This window comes from Drosophila obscura, unplaced genomic scaffold (genome assembly GCF_018151105.1).
Source record: "Drosophila obscura isolate BZ-5 IFL unplaced genomic scaffold, ASM1815110v1 contig_179, whole genome shotgun sequence".
Lineage (NCBI taxonomy): Eukaryota > Metazoa > Arthropoda > Insecta > Diptera > Drosophilidae > Drosophila > Drosophila obscura.
The window spans coordinates 959564-972287 of record NW_024542766.1 but is presented as its reverse complement, the minus strand read 5'-3'; the positions used below and the strand labels follow the sequence as shown (position 1 = coordinate 972287).

Below are 12724 nucleotides of genomic sequence, written 5' to 3'. Positions count from 1 at the left end.
TAAATTATATGTTTTTCACACGTGCATTTCGACGGGCCTGGTACCACTGTCCTGCCATGTTTAGAGTTTACCAACACTAGGCCAAAGAAACTCGTGGTGCGATTTTGTGTTTGTTGCACCGATTTGTATTTCCATTCGATGTGTGAAATTGCATTTCAGCTGGAAAAGGATCTAATAAAACACGGAGAGGATGTCAATGCGGCGCCAGCGCTTCAAGGCTATGGCCAATCTTTCGCACATCAAGCGTAAGGCGCGTAAGGAAGATCTGGTGCCAAAGGAAGAGCCAGAGGAGCAGGCAATGTCAATTGGGGCAGACGTTGAAGAAGAAGCTATTGCGGCCACCGGGGAGCTGGACGATGCTGATGCAATGGCTTTCAAAATGCCCGTCAGCTCGGCTGGGCAACTGGAGGAGGTGATTCACTCTGAGATCGAGGATAATGTGATACAAATGGATTTGCAGAAAACCGCCAATGGATTTCCCATGTCCCCGAGCAAGACTCAGGCACGCCAACGTGTGCGTCCGACCCCTGTGTTTGGACAGCGAAGGAATAGTTTCGTTGGTTCGCCCATGGCCGGCGACTACGATGGGGAGTATCAATCTCCGGCAACGCCCACACGCAGGGAGCGCTATCTCAGCGGCTCGTCGATGGGCACGCCGCAGCAGGTCGCCTCGCCCATGCCACCGTCTCCGTACAAATATTTTCCACCTGTAATGAGTCCTGGAATGGGACGCATACGCACGGAATCCACTTGTTCCGCTTACTCGGAAGGCGGCGGAAAGCAGCGCAAGGGCGACGATAAGAGCCAGGCCATGCAGGCGGGACAGCGAGTGAACGCTCGCAGAGACTTCGAGACGCGCTTCAACAACGGTATTCCAGACAAATCCACTTTCAAAATGTTCGACATGATTTTCTACAATCCCCTAAACAATCCCATGGAACAAAAGCCCTTGGTAACCACAATCAAAGCCGAGTCCAGTGCCGAGGAAACGAAGCCCACTCCAGATCAGCTGATAGACGCCAAAGAAGAGGCCACATCAGCCATGCCCGTTCCCCAATTAAAACTCGACGCCAACGGGGAGATGATCATTGATGAAAAGACCCTGGAGATCGAAACCACAGCTGAGGTGGAAGCCCGCAAGGTGCTCGCCAACTCCTCGCTAATTCTCATGGATGAGACTACTGGTAGGGCTGCAACATGTTTGCAACTCGCATATTTTAATATTTTCATATCTATTGCTTAGGGGACAATGGATTTTACAAGCGTCACAGGCGCACGCCGTACTGGTCGGCCGAGGAGACAGTACGCTTCTACCGCAGCCTGCAGATTATCGGCACAGACTTCTCGCTGATGTGCCAAATGTTTCCGCAGCGCACGCGGCGTGATCTCAAGCTCAAGTACAAGAGGGAGGAGCGCACCAATAGCCAGCTGATCAACAAGGCTCTGCTCTATCCCAAAGCCTTTAACATACAGGAGCTAAAGGATCAGCTGGAGCAGGAGGATCGCGATCGTGTGGAAAAAGAGCGCCAGTGGCATGATATTATGTCTGTTCAGGCTGGGAACACCAAGAAGGTGGGTTTCAGTCGTCCCAAAATATGATTTAAAAATCTTAAAAATTGTTCCCATTTTAGCGTACAAAATCGCTGGGAAGCAAAGCAGCGCGAAGCTTGAGTGATGGAGATACGGTCTATGAAAATGAGCATGTGACTAAAAAGATGTTTGGCAAGCACGCCTGGGCCAAGAGATGCAAGGCTTTGGAGGCGGATGAGAATGAAGGAGTCGGTGTCGGTACGGCCAAGCGAAAGCCACGGCAACGCGTCTCAAAGAAGAAACAAATGGAGGATCAGGCGTCACTGAAATCGATTAAGGAAGAAGCAGTTATCAAAACAGAACAAACTGGATGTAATAATGTGAATAGGGGAGAGCTGGAGGAGCAGGAGGATTTAAATGCGCTTTTATCAGACGATCAAGAGTATATAGTAGATATAAGTAAGTCACGTGATAAAACCATCATTAATATGGACGATGGTACCCTAAGCTATGTCAGCGACGTTGAGCCTGCAACTGATGGGCCAACGGGACAACCAACAGAGGCATTTATAATTGATTTCATTGCCGATCAAACATTACCTTTACAAACAACAGTAAGCACTGACGAGCCAGTCGCGTCGCCTGCCACCGAACATGGCATAGAACAAATCCTTTCCGAGCTGGCAGAAGGATCATTGGTCCTTGTGTCGTCCCTGGATCCAGAGAACGAGGATCGAGTCGTCAATGAAATTTACATGTACGACAAAAAGACGGGCGACTTGTGCGAGAGCCCACTGAATATACCCGATCATATTGTTCAGTGCATCATGAATGTTATGCAGCTAGAAGATTAAGATGCATTTTGTATATATATTTGGACACCTACTTTTAATTTAATTGCTTATGAATAATTTATTAAATATTTTTGTTTGATACATATTCATAAAACTGTTAAAGCGAGGGGAAAAACGTTTCGCAGCACTCAAACGTTGTTGGTGCTGTCAGATGAATGCAAACTGCGACGTTGTGCCACACTACTGTTTGACAGCTGTGTTTGTTGTTGCTGTGCTGAGCAGTAATTTTATAGAATTTAACAAATTTAGCCCATTAAAACGATGGCCCAAGTCCCCTTGGCAATTGCTTCGCACAAGCGCCAGGTGTGCAGCTTGTACAAGCGTGCCCTGCGCAACCTGGAGGCGTGGTACGACCGACGGCAAGTGTAGTTTAACATGTCTGCTGCAGATTATATAATGACGAAGTGCATCTTGATGCTTTAACTCCCCAATAGAAATGACTACCGCTATCGTGCTGTGCAGATGCGGGCACGTTTCGACGAGAACCGCAGCAAGGATCTGGGTGAAGGCATTCGACTGTTGGCCTGTGGCCAGAAGGAGCTCTTCGAGACGAAGCATTTCCAGCCCAAGACCTGTAAACAAATCCACCCGCTCTAATTGTAACGCGCAACTATTAATCATTTACCATTTACAGTTGCCAACAGCGCTGGTGGGTGCGCCTTCGAGCGTGAGGTCATCCCACCCGACTGGCTCTTGGATTACTGGCATCCCTTGGAGAAGGCCCAGTTTCCCGAGTATTTCGCCAAGCGGGAGCAACGAAAGAAGGAGTACGTGATCTGGTGGGAGAAGCAGCATGGCAAGCCAGACCCAAAGGACCTGGGACACCATTAGCTAGCCGTTAAAGTAATATAGTAAAGTCCAATCATTGTCTTTAAAGAGTAAAATACATTGGAGCGCCTCATATATGGGTTTTATAATTTTTATTTTGGGTTACAGCATGTCTGCTCCTTTGACTGAGTGTGTAAGCAGGAAATCTGGTAATTGGACATCTGTTTAATACATGTGTATCCCTAAATATTTTTGTACTTGGCGAATTGAATAAAACATATTTATGTGTGTACAGTGTACAGTGAGGGGGATAAACGTAAGTATGTATGCGTGTGTAGGTTTCTTCAAAATGGGTCGGTGTCCTGCCACTCAGTTCAGCTCATTGGGATCTATTCGTGGGCGCTTTTTGCTGTTGCTGCCATTGCCATTTGGGGTGGAGCTGTTGACGCTGCCCTCGTTGCCATGCTCACGCTTACGCTGCAATGTAATCTTCTTGTCCCAGCTTTGGGTTAGATAGCGCAAAAGAACGCATCTCTTGTCCATTACAATGAGTTGCTCCGAGGCCTCGTCTTCGGTGGGCAAATATACAGAGGCACGCTTTTGCGAAGTTCGTATTCCGTGCTCGTTGCTGAGGTGAGTGAAATTATTGGAATCGTGGATTGGCAGGCCCTTGATAAAATCGGTCACAGACATCTTGGTGCTTTTTGTGTTGTGTTGTATCTACGGAATAACCCAAATATTTCGTTTTCACTTTCGTTATCAGGATAACTCGATGGTACTCAACTGCCTACTTGTGCGGGGTGTTTGCTTAACTGTTTGCAATTGCGTATTTGTGCTTAAGCAAGACTTTTGTTAATTTGTATGTGCCTCAAGCCTTTTTTTGTTGTTATTACTGGGGGTTGTGGAGTTGGAATGTGACGTGCAGTGCTGTGAAGAACCACACGGCCGTCTGACACTGCAGACTGTTGTTGTTCAACACTGCAGTATGACCGCGGAAAATTTAAATAAAAATCATTCTTAATAAAAAACTGCACGCGGAGTATTGAGTACTGATTCTTTTTATTATTTAAATACAAAAATACAAATGAGTTTCTTAGCTGCGATTGTGACGATTTCCGTCCCCACGGCGCACCACATCTTTGTACTCATCCATGCGTCGCATACGGGCCAGATTCTCTGGATCGTCCTCTTCAATTAGCTGGTCCTCCACAGCCTTTTCCTCATCCTCCTGCTCGTTGGGGTCGCGGGCAGCCGCTATTGCCTGCGCCTGATTCATTTTGGCCGACTTCTCCGCATCGGGGAATATGCCTTCGTCAACGCGCTGCTGATAAAACTCATCCACGCTCATGACTGGCAAGCTGGGATAGCCCAAGCCAAAGACGGCCTTCTGAGTGGCATTACGTGTGATGATAAATGGTTGCAGTGGCTTTGGTTTGGGCCCATGCTGATGGTGATGACTGTGGCCATGGCCATGACTGTGGCCTCGTGATCCCGACGGCTGGCCAGATGGAGCTGGAGTGTCATCATCAGTGGTGGCTTCGCCACCTGCCAGTCGAGCAATACGCATTTTACATAGCTCCGTTATCATGCGCAATGATTCCAATTCCTGCTTGCTGTCTATGATGCTCCTGTCCAGGTATTTCAAAAAGAACTCCCTGCGCACCTCATCGTCCGCCGTCTTATTTTTGACGGCAGCCCGCATTCTTATCAAGTACTCATCGATTTCCTTCATCTTGCGATACTGAGCAATTTTATCATTGCGGTTGAAGGCGGCCTCCATGAGTTCCCGATGCTCGCTCTTTTCCAAGTTGTTGTCCTTTTGCACCGTCCCTTTGGGGGCCTCGCACAGGTCGTATTCCTGACAACGTTGCAGATGATCCTTGAAATAAATTACTCCCAGATCCAAGATCTCTGTGCTGTTGGGATTGTTAATTTTGGTGGTAAGTTTGCCCAAAAAGTATGGCAGCAACATAAACGGCAGCGAATCGGTGGAGACTTCGTCAATCAGCTCGTTGGGACTGAACATGGCGACTTGATTCACAATCACTGTTGCCTCCTCAAAGAGGCCCAAGGCAGTTTTTACCTTATTCTGTAGATACAAATTACATCAATTTACATACTCGTATATGTACATACATCTGTATGTATGTATATCTCACCTGGAGTTCGCTGCCATTGAATGGAAGATCGCTAGTTTCTAGCTCGTCATAAAGATTCCAGCCCGTTAGGAAAATATCGGACAGCTTCTTATCCTCGCCACCTGCAGCAGCCACAGCGGAATTTGCTTCAGCCATTGATATTATTATGGATTGGACGACGCCAAGCCAAAAATTTATATATACAGTAGCACGAAAATTTGTGAAATAATTTGACGCCGGTGACACAGCTGATGGTGTTGTACAACGACCGTTGTAGTTGTCAGTTCAGTGTTACAAAAGTCCAAGCCCAAGGGAGAGTTTGAAACGTATTTTGTTGAATTCATTTTATTAAATTATATAAAAGAAGTCAATGGACATAGCGTAATTGTTCCTGATTTTGTTGAGTTGAGTCTAATGGAAGGAAAATGCGTTAACCTTTGAGAGTGGCTTCAAGCTCCTTGTTGGCAAGCAGTTCCTTTATAATATCCAGGCCACCAATCAGTTCACCTTTCACATACACCTGTGGGTATGTGGGCCAGTCGGAGTAGGACTTCAGGCCCTGGCGTACTTCCTCATCACTGAGGATGTCAAAGGTTTCATAAGGCAAACTGTAAATAGATAAATCCAGTTTAAAAAGTAGAGTTGACTCAACAATTAACTTGAACATTTGCGTACCTAGTGTCATTTACAATAGCAATCAGTTGTTTTGAGAACCCGCAGCGTGGAGCATTACGATCGCCCTTCATGAATATCATTAGGGGAGCCGTATTGACCAAGGCCTTTAGGCGGTCATCCAGTGATTGTCCCGTGGCTTCCGCACTGCTTGCACTCTCGGCCAACTTCTTGGATTTGCTACTGATAGCGGCAATGTCCACACCGTCCACTCGGTCCACAGCCGAGCCTTTGGCAAAGAAAATAACTGTGGGAACGGCTTCAATCTTGGTGAACCAAACCCACAAATGGTTAGCAAACATCCGTTTCGTTTAATATACCTGATATTACTCACCTGATGCTTGATGGAAATCTCTGGAAATTGTTCGGCATTTAGGCTAATAAATTGCAATTTGTCACCTAGCAGTTTCGACAGTTCTTCTAGCACATCTTTCACCTGAGCACACTGCTCGGCCCAGTCGGCGGCAAACAGCGCCACCGTTGTCTTGTCGGCATTAATGTATGTTTGATATTCCTCGGCTTTCGACACGCTCAGAACAGGCATTTTGAACACAATTTTTTGTTTTATTTTAATTTATTGAAATGTTAAATGAAATAAAAGCAAGCTGTTTCTTATATCAGCTGGGAGTAGTGTTGGTAAGCGCGTTGATGAAAACAACGAGTAATAATGGCATAAAAAAAACACACTTTTATAAATCAATGCAATATTAATTTTAAATAAAAAATAGTCTAAATATTTGTAAGCGTATGTGCCATTTCTGGAGAAAGAAACATACCCCACCTAAAGAAATTTTACCTTTTTCGCACTTCGCACTGTCCATTACCGTGTTGTCAAACGCCGCGAGGCGCTATCCACTAATCGATTTGTTTCAACACAACACGTGCAGAGGCCGCATTCAATACACACAGCATACGAATTTTTGCAATTGAAATTAAAAGTTGATTTAAAGCAGAAATGGTGACAAGGAAGAAACCAATCAAGCGCAGTGCCGAAGTGGCGGCCATTGATAAAGACGAGGAGGAGCCCACACAGCCAAAGGTTCCGAAGGAGCTACTCGTCATAGCACAAGAAGTGAAAATTGTCCGCGCCCTGGCCTGCAACGATGTGACAAAAAGGAATCGCCAAATACGCAAACTACGCAAATGGTTCAAGCTGCGGGCCAACAGCTCCTTTTCCTTCACCGAAGACGACTTTCTGAGGATTTGGAAGGGGCTGTACTACAATATGTGGATGTCGGACAAGCCGCTGGTGCAGGAGGAGCTCGCAGAGCAGTTGGCCCAAATGGTGGACAGCTTCGACGGTAATACGTCTTGCAGTCTGTTGTACTTCAGCGCTTTTATGCGCACCATGTGCCAGGAGTGGTTCGGCATTGACCAATGGAGAATGGACAAATTCCTGATGCTTGTGCGTCGCATGCTGAGGTACGTTTTGCGGCTGCTAAAGCAGAGCAAGTGGTCGACAGAGCTGATCGAAGCGTTCAACAGCAGCATGCTGCAGTCTGTCCTAGCGGAACAGCCCAAAAGCCGTGGCTTGACAATGCATTACTTGGATGTGTTCTTCGAGGAACTGGCCAAAGCGGCCGATGGAGAGATTACAGCCGGCCAAGTCAATCTCTTTCTGCGCCCATTTGTCAACTATGTGGGAACTCAGCGCGATGCCAAGCTGGTGGCCCAGTGCCGGACAAGAGTTCTCTATCATTTGCTGTACCAAAGCGAATTGGGCCGAGACTATAGCGAAAAATACAACGCCTGGAAGCAAATGGGCTTTCCGACCGCTTCCATCGATGACATAGAGAAACACGACTCGGGCTTTGATGAAGAAGATGACGAGGGCAACAGTGAGGAGGAGCCCCAGCGAGCCACTTCCCTTGATCCGCGCGCTGGCAATGTTGATGTCCACATGCCAGAGCTTCCCCTCAATTCGGATTGTGTATTGGATGAGCTGCAGACACTGCTGCGCACAAACGATTTCAACAGCAAACGTCGCAAGGGCTTGCGCAAGCTCCTCCAAGTCTTTGAGACCTATAAAAATGGAGAATTCCCATTGGGTGTGCGCACCATGCCCAAGGTGGAAGGCGCAACCCTATCCGAATTGGTGGAGCAGAAGGTAGCCGACATTGAGGAGATGGAGGACGAGGTCTTTGGCACTGGCAGAAAACTAAAAAAACTCAACAAATCCAAGCGCAAGCGTCTGCTGCAGTCCATCAACTTTGAGGAGGTCGATGAGCACAACTACGACGACATAATTGGCAAGGCCCTGCCACCAGAGCTGCAGAAGAAGGTAAAACGCAATGCAAAGGTGCGTTCCAGCATCAACAACGCCTGGGTAGTGGAGGAGGTCAATGACGCCGAGGAGGGCGTCAAGCAGGTCAAGGAAAAGCAAGCCAAGGAAGCTAAGGAAGCCAAGGAAGAGAAGCAGGCCAAACCTAAGGCAAAGAAGGTAAAGAAAGTAGAGCAGCCACAGCCCAAGCCGCAGCCAGAAACAAAAACGGCAGCTAAGAAAGCTGCCGACCCTCCAAAGCCAACCAATGGTTGGGAAGCTCCTCTCGAGACTGGTGAGCAGGAGTTTTTTGTGCCCTCGCGCAAACAGCAACTGAAACAGGTAAACAGCACACTTCAGAAGTCCACGCCGCAGCCAGCCCAGTGTCTTCCAGCCCAAGCGTCCACGCCCCAGACGGGCAGTGCCAAGCGGGTCCAGATCCAAATCAAGCGTAACAGCTTCTATCCCAAAAGCGATTACTATCGCCAGTTGAAGCTATCCCCCGCATTGCCATACGATGCGGACCGTTTGCCTGGCAAGAGCGCCCTCAAGCCGCACGTGTTGCCTGGACCCATAAATCCCAGTTACAAGGGCGGCAAGCGACTCTTCAATGACACCCTGTGACGTTGCGTCCGCTGGCTGGGATTTGGACAAGGACGTTGATGTGATTGCTCGAATGTAAACTGCAGTAATCATTCACGGATTGCCACGGATAGGCATATCCCCTAACAACAACCACAAGCCAAACTCCATTCTTGCTCTCTGGTAAATACGAAGAGAATGTCTCAAATAGCCTCCATGATATTTGAAAAGTTCTGTCGCAATATTAAAGTGAAAGATCGGAGCCCAGGCATATTATTTAGGGTTATATCTTCTGTAGGTCTTATACAATTATACAATTTCTAAATATTCGTATACTACCTACCGCTTGCATTAGGTATTCTGTTGGATTACATTGAATATTGATTCTATATGTAAGACCATTTTGTTAGATTTAGCACTGATGATATGCATCATATCCCCACATGTACTTTGGTTACTTTTATTTTGCCTACTCCAGATCCAGCGCTAAATCAAGAGACATTTTATGTACGCATATGCATACCCATATTTTAATGCTTCCTTTAATTGATTGTAGACCCCCTTCTTAAGTTCTTAGGTTGCTATCTTTTGAGCCATGATTGAAATAAAAGCTACCATAAATGTGTAATATGTGTAACACGAATCATTGAATCTATGCTATATCTACGCCATTGAAGCCACTATCGAACAGTCTCGAAACTATTCTGTCTGCGTCCCACATCATACTTACTCGCTGAGTGTTGCATGCCTGCCTCGAGCCTCGTGTATTAAAACTTGTCGAAATTTTATTCAATTTACGTGCACTTAGGTGACGATTGTGCACCAAGATATGACGCAGAAGTTGAACTAGTCCACAGCTGATCCACCTCCATATCCCCTGTCCATCATCGCAGCATTCAAATGCTCGTATTACGTATACGTGTTGTCGGCACGGTGTATTGTGCAGGAAGATGCAATTCTCACCCACTTATCCAGCCCAGACTGGTCTATTTATAGCTCTTTAATGGGTCACTGTAGGCTAAGTTATATTTAACCCAATCAAGAGGTTGGCCACCGCCTGACCCTTGATGAGGCTATAAAAGCCACTGGTCGAGCCGCACAGTTCAAGTTCAAGTGCAACGATGTGGTTCACTCCGATGGTGGTTGGGTGCCTGCTAGGCTGCCTTGCGCCGGACGCTTTGGGATACAAGAGCTGCGCTCCGGAAAAGCATTGTGTGCCCTCCGAGCAGTGCAACGAGGGTCTCATGGTGGACGGGCACTTCTATCCGGATCGCAGCAGAACCATGTTGGATGAGCAGTGCCATTATATGGAGAAGTGCTGCAATGCCCACGAAACGGTGAGTACAGATCCATATTGAACCCGACGGCAGACGGACACTCAAGTACTCGTACACTACTCCAACAGCTCCCCACAGCCAGAACTCTGGAGGGAGCGAACTCCTGGCAATGCGGAGGACGTCATGATCTTTGGTACTATCTCCGCCCGTTGGGGTACAAGCAGCAGGAGGCGAAATTCGGCGAGTTCCCGTGGCTGGTGGCCATTTATGGGGCCGATGGTTATCTGTGCAGTGGAGCCCTCATATCACCCCAAGCTGTCCTTACCACGGCTCGTTGCGTGCAGAACGAGACTGCCGAGAATCTTCGCCTGGTGGCAGGAGAATGGGATGCCGCCGTACAGCTGGAGCCGCAGCCCCATCAGACCCGTGGGGCGGCCGAGTTGCTGCTGCATCCCAATTATACGCAGACACCAGTGGCCCACAACATAGCAGTGCTGCTGGTGGCTAAGGAGACGCCTCCCTTCGAGCTGGCACCCAATGTGCAGTTGATTTGCTTGCCTCCGCCCCAGATGGTGTACAATTACAGCCAGTGCTATGTTTCCGGCTGGCGTCGAAGCGATTTCGGTGGTTCCGTGACCCTGCCCAAGCGCTGGACTCTCTACGCCCTGCCGCGGGATCAGTGCATGGCGAAACTACGGCTGTCCTACCTGGGTCGTCGGTACTCCCTCAATGACACGCTGCTCTGCGCTGGCGGGGACAAGGGGGACTTTGTCTGTGGCGATGGCGGCATGGATGGAGTGCCCCTGATGTGTCCGCTCCCTGGCCACGACGATCGCTTCGTTTTGGCCGGCCTGCTGGCCAGGCCTGGGCGCTGCGAAGGCCCGCAGCTGCTTGGAATTTACACGAACTTGCAGTTCTACAGACAGTGGATAGACCAGAAGCTCAGGGAACGCGATCTCGACATACGGCAGTACATGGTGTAACCAGATTGGGTATCGTATCGACTGTAAGCCAAACCCATATAAACAATGATTATTCCAACGAAAAACTATTCTGTGTGTGTAATTGTTTCCAAGACCGATCGGATGGCATTCACCTGACCAGACGGAGCATTGCCAGTCGTGGAATTGGCATAGCCAACGATCAAGCTTTTGGCTTCAGTCGTTTCCGGACAGAGGCATAGTTAAGTTCAGTTTTGTTTAAGCTGCCAAATATTGTAGAACTTGGGGATGTTGGGACTCTGCTTGCTGATACAGATGCTGGGTCTTGCGCTGATGCCTGGATCGTTGCATGGATGGCCTCTTGAGGAATTTTTTCATCAGGATGACTTGGTCAGTGATAACCCTAAAATTTGTAAATCCTGTGTGATGAATTATCGAGACTTTGTGGTCGTCATGGACATGGAAAAGGGTGTGGAAAAAAAAGCTGCCATCTATCCGTATATTCTTTGGATGTGGCTCAGTTTCGGGCTACTGTTGATCCTTCGCCACTACCGTCAACGCCGTTATAAAGTTTAAACAAAAAACAAATATGTTCTTCAAACTTTATACATTTATGAAGGAAACGCATAACATATATTCTATTAAATTATATGTACGATAATGGGAAATATTCAAATAATTGTATGAGTCGAAATGTTGTATTGGTGTCCCATTTATCTGCTTTTTTATTTTGTCTCATGTTAGGGGACTTGCAGGAGTCCAATTGCAGTTAAGAGAGTCGCTGGCATGAGCCATGAATATTATGCTCCACTCACAACTGAGTTGAGTGTGTGCCGGAGCCAAAATGCAGTTAAGAGAGCCACAAAAACGGAGTGGAGTGCGTGCTGGAGTCAAAAGGCAGCTAAGAGAGTCGCTCTAGCCGCTTTGCAGTTAACGTTGAGTGATAGATTTGGTCTCAAGAGAGTCTCTAGTGGTGACTCAACTCAATTTTGATTTGTGCTCAAAGCTGAGTAGATCAGAAAATCATTGAGAATGAGTTATTTAAGTGGAGTAAATTTCGGAATAAATGGTGGCTAGCTGAAGCCTTTTTTCCTGTCATAGGTTGAATTTCTAATCAACTCTTCGAGCGAGTGTTAGGCCAATTTACATAGAAATAATATTTTAGCACTGATTAAAAAATGAGTTGCATATTTACACGTTTATTACAGCAATTCTTTTTAGCATTGGGGGTGTATAAATCACATAGCTACCTGGTTACATATGTACATACATGAATATAATGTTATTCCCATCAACGCAAAATGAACTTCCGATTCGTTCAACAAAGGGATATAATAAATTTTCATATCACAATAATTGAAATTTTCACACCGCAAAACTGAATGCTGTAGTGGGGCGGGATGTGAGGGTGTTGTGTCCATAAATTGGCATCTAGTTTGAGATACGAGGATGTACATTGAACATGTGTATAATGAAACAATAGCCGTACTCGTAGGAGGCTGGGAATCGACAATAATAGTATTCATTTCCTCGAGGATAACATCTGTTCCGAAGTGTTGGGACATGATTCAACAAATTAAGTTTGCATGGCAGCAGCAGGCACAGGACACAGGTTTACTTTCTACACATTTGACGCATGTCGTGTCCCAGCCCCTTCCCCAAACATACTTCTTCCACCTCATTGCATCCTTCACAAATGTTG

The 12724-nt window shown here is 47.1% G+C and overlaps 7 protein-coding genes across 8 annotated transcripts; 4 read left to right on the top strand and 3 right to left on the bottom strand.

Moving 5' to 3' along the window:
- The first annotated feature begins 60 nt into the window (after window positions 1-60).
- LOC111072477 (transcription factor TFIIIB component B'' homolog) lies at window positions 61-2460 on the top strand. Its single transcript, XM_022364385.2, has 3 exons — window positions 61-1184; window positions 1244-1572; window positions 1632-2460. The coding sequence occupies exons 1-3, from the start codon at window positions 191-193 to the stop codon at window positions 2382-2384; spliced, it is 2076 nt and encodes a 691-aa protein (XP_022220077.1). The 5' UTR covers window positions 61-190; the 3' UTR covers window positions 2385-2460.
- Window positions 2461-2555: 95 nt separating this feature from the next.
- LOC111072486 (NADH dehydrogenase [ubiquinone] 1 beta subcomplex subunit 9) lies at window positions 2556-3285 on the top strand. The gene is made up of 3 exons (XM_022364400.2): window positions 2556-2743; window positions 2819-2958; window positions 3019-3285. Exons 1-3 carry the CDS (start codon window positions 2646-2648, stop codon window positions 3213-3215), a joined length of 435 nt encoding a protein of 144 aa, XP_022220092.1. The 5' UTR covers window positions 2556-2645; the 3' UTR covers window positions 3216-3285.
- Window positions 3286-3289: 4 nt separating this feature from the next.
- LOC111072487 (DET1- and DDB1-associated protein 1) lies at window positions 3290-4073 on the bottom strand. 2 transcript variants are annotated; one of them, XM_022364402.2, is made up of 2 exons: window positions 3944-4073; window positions 3290-3872 (listed from the first exon to the last, which is right to left on the bottom strand). In XM_022364402.2, exon 2 carries the CDS (start codon window positions 3843-3845, stop codon window positions 3522-3524), a length of 324 nt encoding a protein of 107 aa, XP_022220094.1. In that variant the 5' UTR covers window positions 3846-3872; window positions 3944-4073; the 3' UTR covers window positions 3290-3521. The 2 variants fall into 2 exon arrangements, with proteins under 2 accessions (XP_022220094.1, XP_022220093.1); XM_022364401.2 differs by having other exon boundaries at window positions 3937-4072.
- Window positions 4074-4194: 121 nt separating this feature from the next.
- Window positions 4195-5543, bottom strand: LOC111072482 (immunoglobulin-binding protein 1). The gene is made up of 2 exons (XM_022364394.2): window positions 5312-5543; window positions 4195-5241 (listed from the first exon to the last, which is right to left on the bottom strand). Exons 1-2 carry the CDS (start codon window positions 5444-5446, stop codon window positions 4246-4248), a joined length of 1131 nt encoding a protein of 376 aa, XP_022220086.2. The 5' UTR covers window positions 5447-5543; the 3' UTR covers window positions 4195-4245.
- A 76-nt stretch (window positions 5544-5619) lies between these two features.
- LOC111072485 (glutaredoxin 3) lies at window positions 5620-6595 on the bottom strand. The gene is made up of 3 exons (XM_022364398.2): window positions 6297-6595; window positions 5966-6228; window positions 5620-5898 (listed from the first exon to the last, which is right to left on the bottom strand). The coding sequence occupies exons 1-3, from the start codon at window positions 6504-6506 to the stop codon at window positions 5721-5723; spliced, it is 651 nt and encodes a 216-aa protein (XP_022220090.1). The 5' UTR covers window positions 6507-6595; the 3' UTR covers window positions 5620-5720.
- Window positions 6596-6696: 101 nt separating this feature from the next.
- LOC111072478 (ribosomal RNA processing protein 1 homolog) lies at window positions 6697-9432 on the top strand. Its single transcript, XM_022364386.2, has one exon. The coding sequence runs from the start codon at window positions 6918-6920 to the stop codon at window positions 8844-8846; it is 1929 nt and encodes a 642-aa protein (XP_022220078.1). The 5' UTR covers window positions 6697-6917; the 3' UTR covers window positions 8847-9432.
- Window positions 9433-9892: 460 nt separating this feature from the next.
- Window positions 9893-11132, top strand: LOC111072483 (phenoloxidase-activating factor 2). Its single transcript, XM_022364395.2, has 2 exons — window positions 9893-10141; window positions 10210-11132. The coding sequence occupies exons 1-2, from the start codon at window positions 9926-9928 to the stop codon at window positions 11062-11064; spliced, it is 1071 nt and encodes a 356-aa protein (XP_022220087.2). The 5' UTR covers window positions 9893-9925; the 3' UTR covers window positions 11065-11132.
- Window positions 11133-12724: the final 1592 nt, after the last annotated feature.